The 22458-nt window shown below is 36.3% G+C and overlaps 1 protein-coding gene and 2 long non-coding RNA genes across 3 annotated transcripts in view; 1 reads left to right on the forward strand and 2 right to left on the reverse strand.

The window, feature by feature from the left end:
• Positions 1 to 4157: 4157 nt before the first annotated feature.
• LOC146730222 (uncharacterized) lies at positions 4158 to 9150 on the reverse strand. The gene is made up of 2 exons (XR_014927493.1): positions 8731 to 9150; positions 4158 to 7090 (listed from the first exon to the last, which is right to left on the reverse strand). It is a non-coding gene; the product is annotated as an uncharacterized LOC146730222 (long non-coding RNA).
• Positions 9151 to 11754: 2604 nt separating this feature from the next.
• Positions 11755 to 22458, reverse strand: part of LOC100377035 (transmembrane 9 superfamily member 3-like) — a 45121-nt gene continuing 34417 nt past the window's right edge. The window contains exons 6-11 of the mRNA XM_085493936.1: positions 20294 to 20460; positions 20082 to 20176; positions 19672 to 19802; positions 19237 to 19445; positions 18164 to 18394; positions 11755 to 12058 (exon numbers count right to left, since the gene is read on the reverse strand). Coding sequence (XP_085350062.1) covers positions 11914 to 12058; positions 18164 to 18394; positions 19237 to 19445; positions 19672 to 19802; positions 20082 to 20176; positions 20294 to 20460 — 978 coding nt within the window. The 3' untranslated portion in view covers positions 11755 to 11913. The remainder of the gene's footprint in view (positions 12059 to 18163; positions 18395 to 19236; positions 19446 to 19671; positions 19803 to 20081; positions 20177 to 20293; positions 20461 to 22458) is intronic.
• LOC146730223 (uncharacterized) lies at positions 15392 to 16236 on the forward strand. Its single transcript, XR_014927448.1, has 2 exons — positions 15392 to 15568; positions 16058 to 16236. It is a non-coding gene; the product is annotated as an uncharacterized LOC146730223 (long non-coding RNA).

The following is a 22458-nucleotide window of genomic DNA, read 5'->3' on the forward strand; positions in this document are numbered from 1 at the left end:
CATTTCCTCAAATCGTTTGATGTTATTGTCATGATTTATATTTCAGCCTAACGGTGGTTGCCATGGCATCTACTGATAGTGGTTGAATGTCGAGGTCAGTCAGTTTGACAGTGGTTGCCATGACATCTACTGATAAAGGTTAATGACAAGGCCAGATGGCGAGCTAGTCGAAATCAGCCAAAAACATCTTATGAGTCTGCAGTTTTAAAAGATTACAGTACAGTAGCTGTAATCCTAAACCAATCTTGTTTGCGATTCTAACAAATGTGGTATCTTTGTGGAATGTTATTGCAAGACTATTACCCCATAAATATTAGTTAGTGTTGACATATAGTAGTGGGTTTCTAAATAGCTTGACGATTAATCAATTGATTATGATGTGTAAAACTTTCATGTGATTGGTTGTTTGTTTGAAGGCAAGGCCGTGGAGTCTCTTATACTGATTGTAATTGGTTAAGGAGTGACAAGAAATATAGAGTGATGTAATGCTGTCTCGGGTGAAAACCAGGGACTTGGCAGAGAATCAGTTGGAACATGAATGGAGCTTGTGTGTGTTTCTTGTGAGTCTAGCGTGGAAAACGACCGAATCCCGGTTACCTAAGTGAAAGGTTTTTAAACATCAAAAATACCTATCACATTATTTCTTTATCCGAAACATGGGCTGAATACGAACACCAATTTTCAAATGATTTTCCTGGTTTTAAAGTGTTTGATAAAACATGTCCTCGTACATCAACATGTGGTCGTTTTGCTGGAGGTGTTATGACGCTTATCAGAAATGAGATTGTAAATTATACTGACAGTATTCAATCACGTTTACATGATTGCTTGTTTTTCTTTTTTTAGAAAAGAATTAATTCGTTCAGAGAGGGACAATCTCTATTGTAACGTCCATATCCCTCCACAAAACACCACTGTTTATAAAAGACTTGAATCACAAAATTACATTGAGTTGTTGGAAAGTGAATTGGTGACTATTTTGTCTAAATTGGGTGAAGTTGATGTAATAATTGTTGGCGATTTTAATGCCAAGTCTGGAAGCCAGCCAGATTTCATTGTCAACGGCGACGTAATATTTGTTTTAAACGATTTTCCAATTTATAATGCCGGTAGTTTCAACATTCCAAGTGTATCAAAAGACACTGTTTTAAATCCTTTTGGGCAGTCACTTGTCTTCGTTATGTTGTACGTACAATCTGCATATGTTGAATGGCGGGTCTGGTGATGACACTGGCATTGGTGATTTTACATGTTTTTACAGTAATGGTGCTAGTCTTGTCGACTATGTACTAGTTTCGTCATCCTTGTTTTTTAAAATAGCAAATTTTTGTATTGGATTGCATATTGAATCCGACCACACACCACTCTCATTTAAAATGCCAATTCAACATGGATTACCATCAACCGTTGCTGATAACGCAGAACATACTAGTAGTTTTACAGAATCACATCAGGGACTGTGACAGAATATGTATGGAAGTCAGAAAATTCAAATTCTTTTGTTCAAAATCTAGAAAATGACTCCTGTGGTACCTACCTAAATAATTTTATAGAATGTATATCGTTCTACTGTTGATAAATGCGCCATGTTACGTAAGGTGTACAGTCAGTCTAGAGAACAACCGCTATGGTTTGATTTGGAGTGTAAAAAATATAAAGCAGAAAAATACAGGCAGGTTGTTACGTGTGTTTCGCAACTCATCTAATATGCAAGATTGCATAACTACCATACAATACGTAACAGATTAAAAAATATGTGCCGTGATAAATCACACCATTACAAAACACAATTAAGTTTACGTCTAACTCGTACCCAAGATAGTAATTTTGGTCAACGCTTAGACAGATAAGTTACACTAAAAGTCATGTTATGGAGTCACCAGGGTCATCTATAAATACCCAGAAATGGTTTGAATATTTCAGTACCCTTTTTTTCACAAAATTAATCCAATAATGATTTTGCTTTAGAAAACGACCTTGGAATATATGGAAATCGATTGGAACATTTTGAATGGTCCTATCTCAGATGACGAGATACATGAAAGTTTGAAACATATCAAAAACGGTAAATCAGCAAGCAGGTCCAGACTGATTGGTGAATTTTACAAAAATGCAGAATCATTTGTGATCCCCCATCTAAATATTCTTTTTAATACCGGAACTTTCCCAAGTATCTGGTCAAAAGCGACTATTGTCCTAGTTTACAAAAAGGCCCGGTTGATGACCAGGGAATTATAGGGCAATTTCTTTACTTAGTATTTTTGGTAAACTTCTCACCTCTAAATTAAACCGTAGACTCTACTATTGGTTGGAGGCTCTTGGCAGGTTTTAGGCACGGGTACTCAACTTTTGATAATATTGTCATATTGCTCGTACGGACACCCGTCATGGACTTTGTCAGGATTCCCACGGATGACGCTTGTATTGAAACAATATCAAGCGTATCTTCACATTACTTTCAATAAGCATGGTTTCTAAAACAATACTAGTATCCGTATTGCTTTTAACACGTATGTGGTATATGGGCAGCTGACAATGTATGACACCACTTGTAGTACAATTCGAAAACATTATCACCTGCGATAAATCAGCCTGTAAAGCAATTACCCACGATGTGGAGGTGCTAAAATCACTTTTGTATTTTTTATTCAATGTATTTTATTTCGGGAAACTTATTGTTTTTTAAATGTTTTTGTGCCAGGAGACAGTTCCGGACATTGAATGTCACTGTTGTCTCTCCTGACTTCTTTTTTGTATGTGCAAATTGCAAGTGCTGGTGCTGACACATAGTGCATTTTGTCACAGAAATCATTTCCTGTTTGGGACTACATGACAGGGCTATGCGGCCATCTCCCTATCAAATGGCAATTTAATGCGCTATCCTAGCGTCAACCAGGCTCGGTCAAGCACCTGCGGACCTTAACCAAGGTTCCCCCAAAGTCGCATTCGTGAATGAATCTCGGCCAGTGGATTGACCTTCCCATTGAGTCTGTGGCACACTCACCCAGGGTAGGGGTCGACCCTGTTACTGTTCAGCCTATGGTAGGATTTGCAGGCCCGTAGTTTGGGGAGGGGGGGGGTTATAGGGGTTCGGTTGAACCCCCTAAATTTTGGAAGTGAATCGTAGATTAGAACATAATAAAACGAACAGTATTAATAAAAATAATTGTCATCGTTTAAGGATGCTGTACACGTTTTTGGTATTGATTTTCTAAACTGATATTTTCATATAAAATATTTACAGAACCACACAAAGCTATATATTGATTACTAACAGACTCAGCCGAAATTGCATAGTAATGAGCATTTTGGTGGAAACGAGCTTTAAACGTCAGTCGTCAATGTCTCAGCTCAACAGCGGCAGCAAAAAAGTTGATATAAATAGGCAAGCTTTTATTCGGTGATTCCGCGATGGTGTAATGAAGATCGCGTTCAAGCAGCTGATGTTAAATATTAAAGCAACATTGAAACAATGTTATGGTAGTCTTGTGCTAGTGTTCGCTCAGTTAGTAAAGTTTGGGGATCGAACGGGATTGACACGACAACACAACACTGTACTTTCCTAGTTTGGTTCATTAGTTTTGTATTTTTCAAGTTAATGATGGCACATATATTGTTTTGTTCTAAGTGTATCAGCCAAATGTTAACTTATTGTATTAGTACGTGTAGCCTGTGTTATTTGACAATAGAGTACAGCTACGGGCTGAACATATAAAATAATGCCTGATGATTGGTCATCACGAGTTGTATAGGTCTAATAGCTTCTTGTGGCCAACAGTTTACCCCATAGTGTTGCTTCAGCACTGACACTATGCGATGAATCATATTTTTCAAATATATTTTATTTATGTCTTAGAAAATTTACTATATATTAAGTGGGTTCATAAAAATGAGATTTAGTCATTGCAGACTATTGAGACCGCTGCTAAACTGCCACTATATGCATATTATATTACCGCCATATAAAAACAAATTTACAGTGAACCAAAAGATTTACATATTGTAAGAAACTTGGTGGTATGCCATTGGTTAGTGCATTTAATTTGTTTGATGCAATTGTGATAGGTATTTTTGATGTATCGAAACCTTTCACTTAGGTAACCGGGATTCGATTGTTCTCCACGTTAGACTCACAAAAAACACACGCACAAGCTCGATTCGTGTCGCGCTCGATTCTCTACTGCCTCTCCTTTCTGAGACAGCTTCAAATCACCTTTATTACTTGCCAACCATTAGCCAATTACAATACAGTATAAGAGACTTTGAGGCGTTGCCTCCAAACAAACAGCCAATCACACGAAAGTTTTACACATCATAATACAATTGATTAATCGTCACTATATTAGGAAAACCACTATCATATTATCGACGTCAGTTTATATTTATGGGCACTAATGGTCTTGCAATAACATTCCACAGTTGACATCAATATACATCATTTGTTCTGGTCTACGACCAAAGCACCGCATAAGCTTTAAATCGCAAACTGATGAGAATGTGTCATCTGGCCTCACCATTTAACCTTTATCAGTAGATGTCATGGCAACCACTATTAAGCCGACTGGCTCATCATTTAACCTTTATCAGTAGATGCCATGGTAACCACTATTAAGCCAAAATATAAATCATGATACAATCAATGTGCCTGTTATTTCTTATGGTAGCGCTATGGGGGTACGAAAATTCGGAAATCGAGAGGGTACAGACAACATTTTGCAGATATCTACTTGGCGTTAATAGTTGTACAAACAATGTCGCGATGTTGGGCGAATGTGGAAGGCTGGAATTATGCTTTGGTTATTTCAAGCGTTGTATCTCTCTCATATTGGTTAAAATTACTTGAAGTAAAAAATAGCTGGAACCCCAAAACATGTTATATAATGCTTAAACGATTAGACAAGACCGGCAGACTTACTTGGGAAACCCACATAAATATCTACTGTTCAAATATGGTATCGGCATTGTCTGGTTTGAAAAACAAGTTGGAGATACTGCAAATTTCTTAGAGATATTTACTCAAAGAATAAACAAATGTTGTCAGCAAGAATGGCATGTCTCAATTTCACAATCCTCCAGGCCTTGTACTTTCGGAAAAATCATAGTATTATAACCTGGGAGATTTATTGGCAAGCAATTATAGACTAAAATATATACTGACGAGTTTTCACTGTTTTGGCCATAAACATAATGTTGAATAATAAATTTTTAGTTTTTGCAGTGATATGCTTGAATTTAGCATGATAGAAAATTAAATTCACTTTGTTTTTTTTCAATGTCCATTTTCAATGATCTAAGGGCTAATCTTTTGGGCTTACTTCGTCGAAACACAAACTGTCAAGCCATATATCAACTAGCTCTGTATCTTTTAACAGTTTTCAAGTGACGAGATGAATATGAATCCAGCTTAACTTTAATTGTACCATATGTTTACATGGATGTTGTATTGTTTTTAAAACGTGCTATGCACTTTTCTACGCATTACATTTTGTACGATGGGCTGAGGTTCTGTACAGAAATAAAATTACATAATACTAAATTGACTAATATTAAAATGAATAACTGCAGACAGATTTCGATATAAAATCGTATCATTCTTATGTGTGCTAACATCTGCAAAGAGCGAGAAAAAAAAACTCGTGAAAATAATGCTAAGATACGTACAATCTTGTCTTGTTTGTGTACAACATTTGCCGTAGTGGATCTAGGGTGTGGGTGTGTTTGTCTGTGGGTGAGGAATGGCCTAAAAATAGTACAATGATGTTATGTGAAATAACTTACCAACGTAACACAAAGTAAACCAATTGAATTTAAAACCGAGAATATAAAAATGTCTGACAGAGCTCAGACACATTGAATATTATAAAATTCACACGTTTTACGTCAAATATATGCTGGCTCCGGGCCTGGACTCTAGACTTAGGAAGACACAAATGTAGACTTAGGAAGACACAAATGTAGACTTAGGAAGACACACCACTTGTTTGCTCTCTGGGCTTGGCCGTTGGGCTAACGCCCAGATACAACTTTTGTACTTGTCTGATGTCACGACTCCGAATAAAGATCTCCAGTTCACACCACCACCGTTTACAGTCGAAATCCTTCCCTGACAATATCTTTATTCTACAATCTTTGGTACAAAAATACATCACACATATAAGAGGGGAATTCTATTGTGTTTTTGTAGATTTTTCCCCAAGGCCTTTGACATGGTAGAGAGACTGGCTATATTCTTTTACACCGCAAAACGATGCAAAAATACTGGGCTAAAATCATCAATATGCCAAGTAATCGGGAGTGAGGGTGAAACCTACCTGAGTGGCAGACATTGTTTTTGTGTAAATTAATCTTTCAATCAAACTTTAATTGAAATGTGCATTGCTAACAGCAGGCTATCTTAGCTGAGAGGCCAATTGGTTAGCCAGAATTTTATCCTTGCTGATAAAATGAAGAACAAGCCATGCATTGCACAGTCCCAGTTAGTTATCAAATTTTGTTTATAGTAATATAGTTGGAATATAAACATGTCAGAGTATGATTATGATTTTTTTAACATTAAAATGATTGACATCTTGCATCTGATTGTCTTGTCCATATTAAGAAATATTGCTCTTGAACAGCATTAATTAAAACAAAATCGGCTATTTTGAATACATGTATAATTAGAACATAATCAGTCAAGCATGGAGGAGATATGGCTCTTGAAGCACATTCATTAAAACAAAATCGGCTATTTTGAATACATGTATAACATAATGTATAATGAATATATAACATTTGAACATAATCAGTCAAGCATGGAGGAGATGTGGCTCTTGAAGCACATTCATTAAAACAAAATCGGCTATTTTGAATACATCTATAACATAATGTATAATGAATATATAACATTTGAACATAATCAGTCAAGCATGGAGGAGATATGGCTCTTGAAGCACATTCATTAAAACAAAATCGGCTATTTTGAATACATCTATAACATAATGTATAATGAATATATAACATTTGAACATAATCACTCAAGCATGGAGGAGATATGGCTCTTGAAGCACATTCATTAAAACAAAATGTCCACCAGTCAGCCATTTTGAATCTGATCTGAAAAATAAAATGAGGCGAATAAGGAACCAATAAAGTCTAATAAATGTAAAAGTTTGAACAAAATCAATCCATAAATGCTTGATTTTTTATCATAAAAATGGTCGCCATTTGAATCAGATAGTCAAACCAATACCTGTCATGCATCACTATCATCTTTAAGTATTTCATTAGGACTTTTCATATGTGACAATGCCCTCACAGTTTAGAATCAGTTTACCAACAGCCAATCATATTACTTTTTTCATCAACGCACTTTGCTAAGCTGTCAAAATCCTTGGAGCGGAACTATGTCAAGAGACGTTCCACATTGTCATTAAAGACAACACCACTCTACCATGTATTTCTATGGGCTCTGTGAAAGCTGCTGTGAAACGCGGGTCGAAGAGCCGGTGAAAACAACTGAATTCAAGAATTCTAAACAACCAAATTTAAATATGTTGCATATGTAGGGGTAATCTTGTTACACTGTTCAAGGGATTGTCAACAAGCATCCCAAAGTACCGTTTTCTGAGAGTGTTTGGCCTTTGTTTTCACCACGATGGTTGCCAGGCGGTGAAAATGCCAACCAGAGAATAAATGTTGCTGCGCACAGTGTTGGCTTGGATGTCAAGGCAATACAGCGACGATATCCATACATCATGCAACTCAGATATTCAGACCAAAGCTATAGTTAATGCCGAGTCTGATGTGTTTGTTTTTAGTCACACTGGTAAATCCTGGTTATGCTTTACCGGCCTTGAGAAATTTGAGCGTGGCAATAGTATTGTCAACATTGAGCATTATAGAAAAAGTTACCACACGATGTTGTAGAGGGAGGAATGTCCAAGCGGAACAACACTGTGCAGGCGGAAGATGTCATGATATGTAATGAATATTTAAAATTTGAACATAATCAGTCACAGCAAGTCAGAGATATGGCACGAGAACCGCATTCATTAAAACAAAATGGTCGCCAGTCGGCCATTTTAAATCTTATCTGAAAAACAAAATGATGTCCATCAAGGTCCTATAATGTCTAATGTATATACCAAGTTTGAACAAAATCCTTCTGTAAACAGCTGGGAAATGCTCGATAATTTTTAGCAAAAATGGCCGCCATTCGTCCATCTTGAATCAGATCATGAAACAAATTGATGTGCATATGTATAATATCATGTATGATGTACGTGTGAAGTTTGATTACGATTCGTCCAGGCATTTCTAAGAAACAGGTCCAGATACGCACGCACGCGCACACACACGTTTTAGGACTGCGTCCGAACGGGGACTAAAAATAGAATGATCAGGAACCCTTAATGTTTAAAGTATGCACCAAGTATGAACAAAATCCATCAATAAATGCCAGAACTGCTTGATATTTGATGATTTTTTTTAGAACAAATATGGACGCCATTCGGCCATTTTGAATCACAAAGTGAAACAAATTTGAAGTGCACATGTATAATAATATTATGCATGATACATGTGAGAAATTTGTATGTAATTGGTCCAGGCATGTCTAAGATATAGGTCCGAACGGACGGACGGACGGACGGACGGACGACAGACATCAATCGCTTTGTCCTTGTGGAACTAATTATTATGCATCAGAGAAACCAAGCTCTTTGACAAACTATCACCCAAAATACTTACCTTTAGTCAATAGTGTTTAGATAATCTACAGTGCATTACAGTCATGTAAAAACACTATCAATGTTTGTCAACATGGGTTTAAGCATCTACTGCTACAAACCTTGTTGAATAGTTTGATTATATCGCAACTGAACTTCATTACTGGTACACAAACTACAATATTCAGGGATGAGAATGATAATTTTAATTTTCATCTGAAAATAAAGTAGCCGGGGTCCAGGCTGACATCGTTAACGACTTCTGAGTCTATGTCCAAGCCATTGGTTCCACTGGGCGACAGGACAGCTCACTCCGAGGTAAGAAAAAAATGCATTGTATTAGTTTACTACTGATGAACATTAAGCAGCAACGTTCGACCATACACTGATACAGGCTTCTTGCAGCAGACAATGACCCGACAGCGCGTTTACTTCAGGTGAATAAACAAGATTTGTATTCTTACCCCCCCCACCCCCCCCTCTAAAATTTTCTCCTCTGATTTAGACGCTTCAGAAAATCAACTCCTGGGACTTAGAAATCCACAGAAAATTCTCATCCCTGAATTATGTTACATTACAAAAGCCATGGAAATATTTATAATTGGCTCTGATCATATTTGAGCAATCTTAGTCTATGCGTTCTCGGGGGCATCATGTCATTTTGGGCAAATGTGACATCTGATGTACCCCAAGGCTCTATTCTGGTGGCCCCTATTCAGGCCTGATAACGCGAGATAGTGTAAAGTGCGATTTTTTAAAGTTAAATCAAAAGAAATGCAAGCTTCACTTTCAAGAAAATATAATTAAATTTGGCCAGCCACTGTATCAAAAAAGTTCATAATGCTTGGCTTGATCAAATGAATATGCAAACAGTCCTGCCTGCCTAATTAGTTTATTTGCAATATTGTTCTACAATCTGGTTGTCGCATCAGAGAAATTTGTCAAATTTCTATGAACCATACCTTATGGAGAAAGCTTCTTATCCTTCAATGACTTAATTTTTAGTCTTCTTACATCATTTCAAAAACTAATTTTCCTGCACCACAACACACTTTTACCTTGCTATTGTATAAATTTATTGAAACATTCTAAATCTGTTAGATTTAATAATGCACAAGTGGAGTGCAATACTTCAACCACACAGAGTTTGTACTGGCCAATTAAGTTTAACTGCTTTTGTCCATGTAATATTCGTATAACGCATGTATGCATGAGACTACTTTTTGACATTTTTTATAATTACTCTACAGTTAACACAAGTCTTGATAATGTACCATGAGATCAGAGAGTTAAGTAATTAAGCAATTGTTAAGTTAAGCAATTGTTTCTATGCAGCATTGTTACATACTGTATGCACACGCACAAACACACAATGCATCTTTTAAGACAACTCTGGCAATAATTTATTTAACCTTTTCCCAGTAAGACTAACCAATCTTCAGCCAACATTAATTGTCCTTGAAGTAAGTAGTTAATGCAAATCATCACCTTACATTGCATCACATCAGTTCATAATGTGCTACACATCACAGCAATCAGCACCTGCTGTGGTACACATTGTTACATTGCAGCAATCATGTCATCAGCACCTGCTGTGGTACACATTGTTACATTGCAGCAATCATGTCATCAGCACCTGCTGTGGTACACATTGTTACATTGCAGCAATCATCTCATCAGCACCTGCTGTGGTACACATTGTTACATTGCAGCAATCATGTCATCAGCACCTGCTGTGGTACACATTGTTACATTGCAGCAATCATGTCATCAGCACCTGCTGTGGTACACATTGTTACATTGCAGCAATCATCTCATCAGCACCTGCTGTGGTACACATTGTTACATTGCAGCAATCATGTCATTAGCACCTGCTGTGGTACACATTGTTACATTGCAGCAATCATGTCATCAGCACCTGCTGTGGTACACATTGTTACATTGCAGCAATCATGTCATCAGCACCTGCTGTGGTACACATTGTTACATTGCAGCAATCATCTCATCAGCACCTGCTGTGGTACACATTGTTACATTGCAGCAATCATGTCATCAGCACCTGCTGTGGTATATACATCTATGGATAAAATGAGTTCCCTCCTGTTTGACCCTTACAGACCAAAAATAAAGTTTTACAAAATACCAGAGTTTAAAATTAAATAAAAAGCAACTGAACTTATCTACATACATGCATCTACCAGATTACCCACAGTGCATCATCTGTAAAATATAATCTTAATTTGTAGCTGGTTGCAGTGCACCATGGCAATCTCATTGGTACTTGATACAATATCAAAGATGTGGTGTAAAACAAAAATTTAACTGGAAAGTCCAGAGTATATATGAATGAAAATACAGCCATGTGTAAGACTATTTACAATATACAGAAAGCACCAGGGAAATACACCTTTAAAAATTAGCTGTCAATTTGGTATTGACTACTGTATTCATTCATTCATTTACATTTGACTCAGTTTGGTGATACCGTATACATGCATGCTCCTCACACGCCATATGACACTGGTGTGAACAGACAACTATACTTGCATTAAAAATGAAAGTAATCAAATGTAAAGAAATCAACATCTCTTTCATCTACTTTAATATCATGTCTCCAACTTAGTGTCTAATATTGTTTGTTAACAAAGTGGTGAGACACTTTCAATTCAATTCAACCCCCCCCCCCTAATACATTGCATTTTTCAATCAGAGTTTTAACAATGCACTATTGTCTTGTATACCATTTCAGTCACCATTAGATCTATAATCTTTGATTTATACCATCAATGTATATGGACAAAATCAGATTAAAAAATATACAATGTCATTCATATCAACAAACCCTGAACTGACTTGTACAGATGTCTTTTAAAAAAAATAATTGGGTAGAATGGACGACATGCGTTAAGAGAAAATATTTTTTTTTTCAGTAACTTTTCTTTTTTTTTCTGTAAATATAAGCGAATATGTATTATGGAAATATCAAGGTATTGCAACCAATTAGCTAATCACAGGCAAGTACATCCATATGGTAGCTACAATAGTGTACAGTATTCTCACATTGCTCAATTTATTACAGAAAGATTTATGGATGACAAAAGGTACGTACATGGACTTTTCTAGTCCTTGTACAAAGGTAACACTGTCAACAAGACAAGTGAACAAGCCAGACACTTTACATATAAATAACTAAAAAAAATCCTGGTTAGTCAATTTTGACTGTTGAATAGATCTTGCGGACAAAGGCACTGGTACCAACATATCCAAATGTGCCACACATTAATCCTAGTCCCAGACTGAATAATGCCATGTAACCAAAATACCACATGGTCTGGAATAATCCATACATCCTGAAACAAACAAATACAAATTTTTTACTTACATGTAATGATCACATAATTGCTAACTGTTCATTTGAAGGACAATTAGGTATTTGTATAAACAGATTTTAATCCAAAACTAATCAGGTACTCCATATTTTCTATGTTGACACGGCAGCATTCTATCGGAGCCGTACTACTGCTCCTCCCACGGATTAACAGGAGATTATCTCCAATGCGTTCACACGGTCAGGAGCCGAACAAGAGCCGAGATCTGCCAGAGTTTGATTCAGTTCGATCGAGTTTGGAATAGAATTAGTAAAGTTATTATGCACACAATAACTATTATTTGTCGTCGGACAAAATTTATCCCTTAATATACCTTTCCAAGGTAAAAATGGCCACTAGTCAGCTATTCTGAATCCGATCTAAAAAATAAAATAATGTGCATCAGCAACCCGTAATGTCTAATGTATGTACCAAGTTTGAACAAAATCCATCTATAAATGCCAGAAATGCTTGATATTTGATGATTTTTTAGCACAAAAATGGTCACCACATGGCCATTTTTAATAGGATCGTCAAACCAATATACAGTACAGTTCTCGCGAAATCTTTGGCTTTTGTGGCATCATTGTTGCCTCAGCATCGCATCATTGTGGCATCAGCTTCTTGTCATTGAAAATTGAAGCTGTGTTCGTCTCGCTTATTTTGTGGCATCATCGTGGCCTCAGCGTCGCAGTCTCATGGCATCAGCTTCAAAGTATTGTGACATGAGTATGACCTCGTTATTTGCACACAGAAAAACATGTGTACAGAAGTTCGATATGTTATTTAATGTTGCGAATATTGGGCACCAAAGTACATTGCAGTCTGCAAGGTGACACCGAGTGTCATATCGACTGCAAGGAAAATCGTTATTTAAATCACACGATGCAATCGTCGTTCGGATACACCACAATTTGCTATACGAAATGAAACTGTTCTTGTTATAAAATTTACCTTACTTTCGTTCATTTTATTTGCTGGTAAGAGAACAGATTCAGATTTCTCATTTCGGTGGTATTTTTCTGTGTTTCGTTTAGTTTTAGCCGAGTTCGACCCCATGCCCAGACTACTAATACATGCAAAACACACGTATGCTGCCTGGTGTGTCGGCATTGTCGCCTGCCATCTTGATACAAAGTTCCAAAACAAGTTCAAACTATGATAGGATAGTTGTGGTGGCGTCGGCCTTTTCAACCTGAGCATCTATACGTACAAGTATTCTCACAAAAAATATTTTTGAATAAAAACGAGCCACATTCCCTGTAAAAAATCGAATAGCACTTGACATGCAGAAATAATCTATTGGGCTTCAGAAAAAAACGTGTCCATTTAGTTATAGCCGTAAATATTTGGTGACCAGTCGATGAACAATTTGAAACACACAGAAGTCCTTCGATACTGAATATCATCGACCCCAATCTGGTTTACCTTATTTCCCAACTTGCAAAACTGTATTGTATCTCAGTCCATTTTTCCCCCCCCTTTTTTTGAACTGAGGTCAAATCCTAGCCTTTTGTCAAAATATACCGATGTTTTTCAGTGAATAATTGTGAAGCCTGTCACAGCACAAAAAAACTATGTGCATCGATGCTGGTGATTGGATGGTGCGACGACCCTTAAATTAGCGTCAAATATGCTTTGTTACAACATCATTGATTGGCTGAGAGTCACCTGATCGGAGCACAACCTGGGTAACAGAACCATATTTGTCCGTATTATCAACGGGACTTTGCGAGAGAACCACACCCACATTTTCAACCATTTTTAGCCCGGAAGTTGCAAACAAATGTCAAAAAACTTGTGAATTTATGCATTTGAATAAAATAAAGCTAACGATTAGTAAGACTGGTTAATAATATATCCCCGATGCTCTTCAAATTTTTTTATTTTATTTCAAGGTGAGAAATGGATAATTGAAGTTCCATCGATTTCAAGACGGCTGTTTACCGCAATAACTATACGCCGTGTTGTAGTTTCGTGAGGTAAAAAAATATATAATAAATAGTACTTGTTTAATTATTTGGTTTTACAGCCCGTAAATTATGGGACATGATCCCCATGAATTGCGATAAATAAATGCTGTTTGTGTTGAATGACGGACATTGGACCGTATGGAGAAACCAACGGAGATCCATATTCCAAACCGTGAAACAAATTAAACATTTCAAACAAATGAAATTATTAACGAAAGACTAGATTTTTCCAGATATTTATTTACGAACATACTGTCATACCAAATATATGCAAAATTGACAAATACACAGAAATATTAGGTTTTATTTTAGCCTTAGAAATATTTTCTTTCACTCAGTCCATGCATGGGATTTCTATTTAGCTTCATGTTCCTTCGGCTTGTCTTCTCCTTGGGGGGAAATAATAATTATACAAATCGTAAACTCAACACAGTCAGGAAAAGAAACCCAGAAAACCATGTCGTACTTCTGTTTAAAATAAAATATTTCATCCCAGCCAAATCTAGGTCAAAGCGTCAGATTGCATGCATATAATTATAGATAGTTAAAACAAAAAGTATTTGAACTTTTGACAGTTACTAAACTATTAACCGTGATCTATAAAATCAGAAAATTTTTAGTAGTCTGAATTTTTGCACAGTTCAAAATAAAGCGGAAATTCAACAAGTCATTGAAAATGTCACAGTCCCCGTTAAGTTCTCTTTGTGCTCGTCATATTAAAGCGGAGGGGCTGCTGCGAGCGTGTCCTTGAAACTTGAGTTCCAAGTGGCGTATACAACAGATTATTTATTTACATCAAAACACATGTTTCGTGTCATAGTAATATGGCCAAAATAAAAACAGCCGTTATTCGGCCATCTTTGATCTGATTATGAAACACACTGATATGTATGATGTATGTCCCAAATACGAATGAAAATGGTACATAAATTGTGGAAATATAGTAGTAAGGCCAAAAAGTCAGATGGCTGTCAATCGGCCATCCTTGACCAGATTTTGAAACAAATTGTCATGCACATGCATCCTAACATGTATAAAGTACATGTATGTGCCAAATTTGAATGAAAACTGACAGAGCACGTCCAAGATACCGCATAAAAAAACAAAACAAGATGCCTGCCAGTCGACAATCTTTGATCCAATTGCAAAATAAATCGTCATGGACATGTACCAATCTGATTAAAATCTGATGTAGTGTACGGGCTTTAATTATTTTGGCTATAAACTTATTTTAATTTTTATGTTTTATTATATTTGTTATTAATGCCCTTTTATTTTATTATTTTACTTTGATTTTGATTTTGCGATTTTTTTTAATTCCGCCCTACCTACATCTGAGCCGATGCCTATGTAATGAGATTTCAACGAGACCCACTATCGACGATTTTAGTCAACAAATCACAGACCTCCTTCTATAGCGCACATGATGACGTCACCGGGCAGAGTCAGGTGGCAAACACACTCAAATAAAATGGCGGATTATACCGACGTTAGCGACCGTGAATAACACGGCTTTTCGGTAAGTTTATCATTGTCAAATGCAACGAAAGTTATGATTATGTTAATATTGTGGCTCGAATGGTTCAACTTTAGATCGTTATTTCGCATAGTTATTCTGGGAGTGACGATTTTGTTTCCACCGGTTCGACCGAACACCAGTGTCTTTTTCAAGTTGCCTGCCCTGGAGACGGGTGATGTTTTGTTGACGATCGGGCCAAAATCATCTACGGTATTGAAGCTGTAAAAATTTATCAAATTGTATCAACATTTTGTACATTATACAATAACTCTTTATTAAAGTAATTGAGCTGATTTGGACTGGAATAAAATATTTTTTATTTGGAACACATCGCAATTGATCAGGAAATATTTGTTTGCTCCAATTTTCTGCGTCGATGCCGTGGGCCGGTGACCGTTATACAATTTAAAATCAGTTTGCATTGTTTACTATAGCTGTTTACAGTGTTCTAATCATTACGATTTACTTATTTTTTTGCTTCCATTCTAGATACTTATGCTCAGTGATGTAAAATTGAAGCGATGACTGAATGAACGAACCTTGGCTGGCGAAGATGTATCTGGAAGTGTACACATTTGTTGGAAGTGAAAAAATATTCAATGTAATGACATAAATTGTAAAATGCTATGGAATTTCTTTTGCAAATAAAAATATACGGCTAGCAATTATCTATTAATGGTTTATTCAAGTGGGCAAAATATAATGTACAGAAAGATTGCCCGTATACACTGAAAAGTAAGCAACCGACAGCCTGTATAAAAGGGGGGCTGTGATTAGTTGTACTTACGCGAGATTTGAACGGGACTTACATAGGCGTCGGATCAGATGTAGGTAGGGCAGAATTAAAAAAAATCAAAATCAAAGTAAAATAATGAAATAAAAGGGCATTAATAACAAAAGTAATAACAAATAAAATTAAAATAAGTTTATAGCCAAAATAATTAAAGCCCGTACACTACATCAGATTTTAATCAGATTGGGACATGTACTTAACATGTATAATCTATGTACCAAGTTTGAACTGACAAAGCATGTCCAAAATACAACATTTTCAAAAAACAAGATGGCTGCCAGTCGGCCATTTTGAATCGAATCGCTAAACCACTGCATGTGCATATGTCCCACATAAGGTACTAGGCACATGCAAAGAATGAACGGAATCGGTCCACAGGATTCTGAAATATGACGTTGGACAGACTGATGCACGGACGAACGGATGCACGGACACACAGACGGACAGACGGACGGACAGACGGACGGACGGACGGACGGACAGACGGACGGACAGACGGACGGACAGACGGACGGACGGACGGACGGACAGACGGACGGACGGACGGACGGACGGACAGACGGACGGACGGACGGACGGACGGACAGACGGACGGACAGACTCAGGACCTCCAGATGGTCGGGGACATGTATCCTAACATGTATAATCTATGTACCAAGTTTGAATTAAAACTGACAAAGCATGTCCAAAATACAACATTTTCAAAAAACAAGATGGCTGCAAGTCGACCATTTTGAATCGAATCACTGCATGTGCATATGTCCCACATAAAGTACTAGGCACATGCAAAGAATGAACGGGATCGGTCCAAGGGATTCTGAGATATGACTCCGGACGGACGCACGGACTGAGACCGAATTATAAGTCCCCGTTTTCGGACTTTGTCCGAACAGGGACTAACAAGCGGTCGCAAAAGCGAGCGATTGAAAAGCAAAAGCGAGTGAAAGGTTGGGCGAAATTAGTTCTGTACTTCTTTGTTTGATGAAGCGATGCTGATGCCACATTGTCGGCATAATGAGGCAACAATAATGAGCCAACAGCGACAACTGCCTAACTTTTTAATGTCGCGACATTGATGCGATGCTGAAGCGAAGGTGAAGCTGAAGTTAAGCCAAAGCTTTCGCGAGAACTGTACTGTATATCTATGACATGAAGTATAATGAATATTTAAAATTTGAACATAATCAGTCACAGCAAGTCAGAAATATGTCACTAGAACCACATTTATTAAAACCAAATGAACGCCAGTCGGCCATTTTGAATCTTATCTGAAAACAAAATGATGTGCATTAAGGTCCTATTAATGTCCAACGTATATACCAAGTTTGAACAAAATCTGTCAACATAAGTCCCCGTTTTTGGACTACGTCCAATCGGCGACTAATAATTGGTGTAGATGATTATTAATTTACATAAAGCAGATTGTCAATAAAAGTTAGATAAGGCTTGAGGATTAAATGATTTTTAAATAGTAAATTTGCTGGTGCTATTGATTTCTCGCAACCACATTTTCCAAACTTGTAATTGTGTAATAATAATTTTAATGTAACTTCTTTTGTGTGCTTTGCATATACAAGTTAAAAACTGGGTTTTTATGGACTTTCTGATAAACTGATCTAATATGTAAAATCATATGAAAGAAATTTTCTTGAATCCTACTATGATATTCAATGACTTTTTAAATTAAGAAAATGAAATTTTTCTTCCAGTTATGTATAATCGAGAGTTATGTAATAAAACAATACAAGTTCACTAGCATGAGCATGGCATCATAAATCAAAACAAATGAAATTTATACTCACTTTGTTTTAAAGAAGAAATAATAGAATGAGTAGACATATACATAGAATGACGTTGATGCGGCAGCCAAGAAACTCGTCCATTGCCACCTATAGTCTTCAGCATTCAATAGAAAGTAGGTACACACTATTGTAACACACACAGTAACTACAGTCAGGATGAGAAAGACCAGTAACATGAATCCATATACATAGTAAATCTTGTATGCCCAGAAACTAGTGAAAATAAAATACCTGAAAATAAAAATAATGAGTTTATTTCTAGATTTATTTAGCTTTGTTTCAAGCATGTTATTTATTGATTTTGTCTTATTGATTCGGTCACAAAACATTGATAGTTTGAGTTTCCCCCAGCCCATCACCAGTTGCCATATCACATCTTGGCTACAACAGAAGCAGCAATTCAATCTGAAAAAATTTTTTAATGTTATATATCAAAATCTAATTTAGCCAAGATAAACTGGGTAATAATATATGTAAATTGGATAAACAGTAGATTGATTGAGATAAGATTGGATAAACATATTTGTTTGCATTTGCATATGTGAAACATGTTTGATTGCAATCAGTCAAGGCATGCCATAGATTATGGCTCTGGAATTGTATTTGGTAACACAAAATGTTCATCAGTCTGAAAACCAAAATGATGTTCATCAAGACCCCATATGTTCATTGTATCAAGTTTGAACAAAACCCATGCATACACAACCAAGATCCAGTCTATGGATTGCAGAAATGCTTGCTTAAATCAGATCATGAAATGAATTGATGTGCATGTTCAAATATGCATGTTGTAGAACCAAAAAACACTGTCAGTCCTATGGCATCAATCTGATTGATGAGAATACATTACTTCCTTTTCATTTTTAGTACTAAAATTCATGAAATTAAATGCATCAGTAGGACATGTTTGTATGTGATTCACTTGTACTACCGTAGATACGGTATATTTTATTAATAGAGTGTATTTCGCTATTGGCTAAAAACAATTTTTTTTTTTATTTCTGAAAGGTGGCAAAAGCTGATTTTGGTGATCAATAGTTAAAGGCAAGACTGAAAAGCCAGCAGTAACTTACATTTCAATGAAGATTGATCCAAAAGGCAGTATACCGCCCAGCATGACAATGACATATGGTTCCATAAACCACTTCTTTTCTGGTATAGGTCTGGGAACAGCATTAACTCGACATGGAAAGTTGGGTTGTCCTGAAATAGCACGTCCCAATACTGTACCAACCAATGTTAATGGCAATATTACAAATATACAGATACAAGATACAGCAACCTGTGATGCAAAAAACAGACTTGGTAATCAAAGCTGCCATGTAAGAAATCTGAATACAGGAACAGGTACATCTGACAGCACTCGTAACATTTAAACTAAACTAATTAATATGCACACATTTGTACAAAAATGATAATAAAAACAAGGTAATTAATATGAATTTGCACTAAATACCTAACGAGTTGCATCATATCACTAGAAATTAGCAATAGAGATGTAAACTTACCATTGTACCAAACGGAATAGCCCTTGAAGCATGATAATAAATAGCAATAAAATTGATAAAGAATGCAGTACCACAGACAAGACTTGGAACCAAAAAAGCACCAAATACCATTTGTTTAATCCACCTTTTACCTGTATACATAAATAGAATAAAAAATAAAAAACATATATAAACACAAATAAAACATTTTGTGTACTGCAAGTATGGAATAAATCAATGTCAGATAGGTACATGCTGACTATGATTGTTATGTTTGTTCTAAAGTGATGTGGATAATTATCCTAAATACTACCTTTTACAAGTTGATTTATTGTCTTGTTAATCCTATTGACTTGTGTAAGAAATGTATATATTTATATATTGTAAATACATCACTGCAATGTGTCAAACTGTTGTTACTGTGTACTCACCTCCCATCCTTGAATACAGACCACCGCCAGCATAACCATTGACTGGTGCAGTAGCAGCATACACAAATATAGCAATACTCAGCATAGAACCACGTCTGTAAAACAATCATACATGTTATAGGATGATGTGATACTTTCTATTTACTGTGACATTTGATTCAACACGCATAAAGAAATGTTAAAATTGTGGTCTCAATAATGGCTGAACTCACTCTGTGTAGAGATCTTGAACAATAGCAAATGAAATAACACACATAGCGACTGATGCTATTTGATAACCGGTACCAATTAATGCAGAAAATAATACTGGATGTGAAGCTGGTCTGAACACATCACCATGAACTTGTTTCCAACCATATTCATCACCAAGATCTCTTTCCTAAGAACAAATGCACAAAGTATGATGATGGGACATTGCGGCAAGGTAACATTACTGGGGTGAAATGGGTCATGAGATACATTGAACAGTTTTTGCACAAAAGAAATATCTGAATGTTTTTGCTTGTGCACAGTTTTCTGATGAAGATTTCAAAAATATATGAGCACCAAACAGCCATTGGACACAAATCACCTAACTTAATGAACATTTTTCAAACACAGACCATGCAAATCTCATAATTAACATTTTATTCAGATTTAGAGAATGATCATCAACTATGGCAGTGGCGAGGTAAGGCAAGGTAAGGTAAGGTAAGTATGGCTTCACTATGTAAAGTGTCAACACATCACTTCATGAATTCATAATATGTTAAAACCACACTGGACAATAAGGTATCAATTGAAACTCCTTGGTAGACTACAAAAGTACACATAGGTGGTGAATGATCAGCCAGAATTCTGAATTCTCTGTAGTAACAGGGGTGTAACCTCAAATCCCAACACAACTATTAATAGAAGCTTGGAGAGACATTTACTCAGTGTTGTATCATCCTAGTTTCGACCTAGCTGACTCCTCTGAACTGAAACTCTAGGTTTAAGTTTAATCAATCACTTGTTTTAACTAAAAACTAGTAAAATAAGTTATGAGTACTCTTGTACACGAGGAAATAGCTTACTTTCATTTAAAATCTGAGAAAAGTGCCTCTTGGTTAAATTATGTCAACAACACATGCCCTAAATAAGGACTTTAACACACAGTGAGACATCAAAAAACTGTACTGTACTTGAAATGTCCTCACTCCAGAGGTATATAAATGTACCAAAATGAGCCAAGTACGGGTGAAAAGTATAGGCCACACTTCTCAGAAAATATAGAATATGTGTGATATTTGTAGCGAGTATGGGTGGTATTTGCAGTACGGGGTATTGCGTAGTAAAATGTTTGGGATTTATACAACAATTACGAGTGCAGCAAAACACTCCATTGAGAAAGAAAATATCAGTGGTACGAACTGAAACTAGTTCAATCTAACGAAAAGAAACTACCCGGTAGTTCTATCTTACAAAAACTAAATGTAGACGTGAAGCAGTCATGTTTAATTATATATTCACGCAGTTTGACCCCTATGACGTAGCCTTGTTAAATAAAAGTGCCATCATCACTTTTACAGTACCCACAACAAAACCCAGTGTGATACCTGTCCATAATGTTATTTGTTTCTGGCGCATGTATTTTTGTTGTGTGTGTTTTACAAGAAGTTGACGAGTCAAATTATGAGAGTTACTCAGAAAATCCAGTATTATACTAACTGTGCGTACGTATGCCTTCATACTATAAATTTCCCCGTAACTGACCAGACAAGTTCAATCATGGAACTACTACAATAATAAATAAATAGACTCATTCCCCTTGGCCTGACGAGAGTGACGCAACAGTGTTCGTAATAACACTTTTGTCTAAATATATAATTGTTTCACTCTAGTGTACATTTTTGTTGAGTAAGCTAGTTGGATCTATGACATTATTAGAACCTCGGTGTCAAGGTGTTATCACGTTGAAGACTAATTTACATGGTGCCAGTGCTATGTGACACATAGATCCCTTTTAAACCAGTTGTTTCAACTATTCACTGACTACATCATCGGCTATTAGAAGATAAATTAAGAGTTTTATTTCAGTAACCTTGCGGCAATGATGACAACTTAGTTTAATGGTACCTGTATTTATGTATAGTGCTAATAGTACAGTTATAAATTTGGTATCGCCACCCATGTATAGCTTTCGGCTCGGATGTCCAAAGTGAGATGCTTCCCTTGTAATAACGGGGCTGACTAAGTTCCATGACCAAAGAACTCGCTACAAATACCACCCGTACTCGCTAAAAATATCACCCGTACTTGGCTCATTTTGGTACATTTATATACAGCAAAACCTGTCAAAACTGTTCGAACAGAACGGGTAAGTATCGCGTATCGTAACTGAAGGCATCCATTTTGA

The sequence above is a fragment of the Saccoglossus kowalevskii genome, chromosome 19, assembly GCF_978046115.1.
Source record: "Saccoglossus kowalevskii chromosome 19, keSacKowa6.1, whole genome shotgun sequence".
Taxonomy (NCBI): Eukaryota; Metazoa; Hemichordata; class Enteropneusta; family Harrimaniidae; genus Saccoglossus; species Saccoglossus kowalevskii.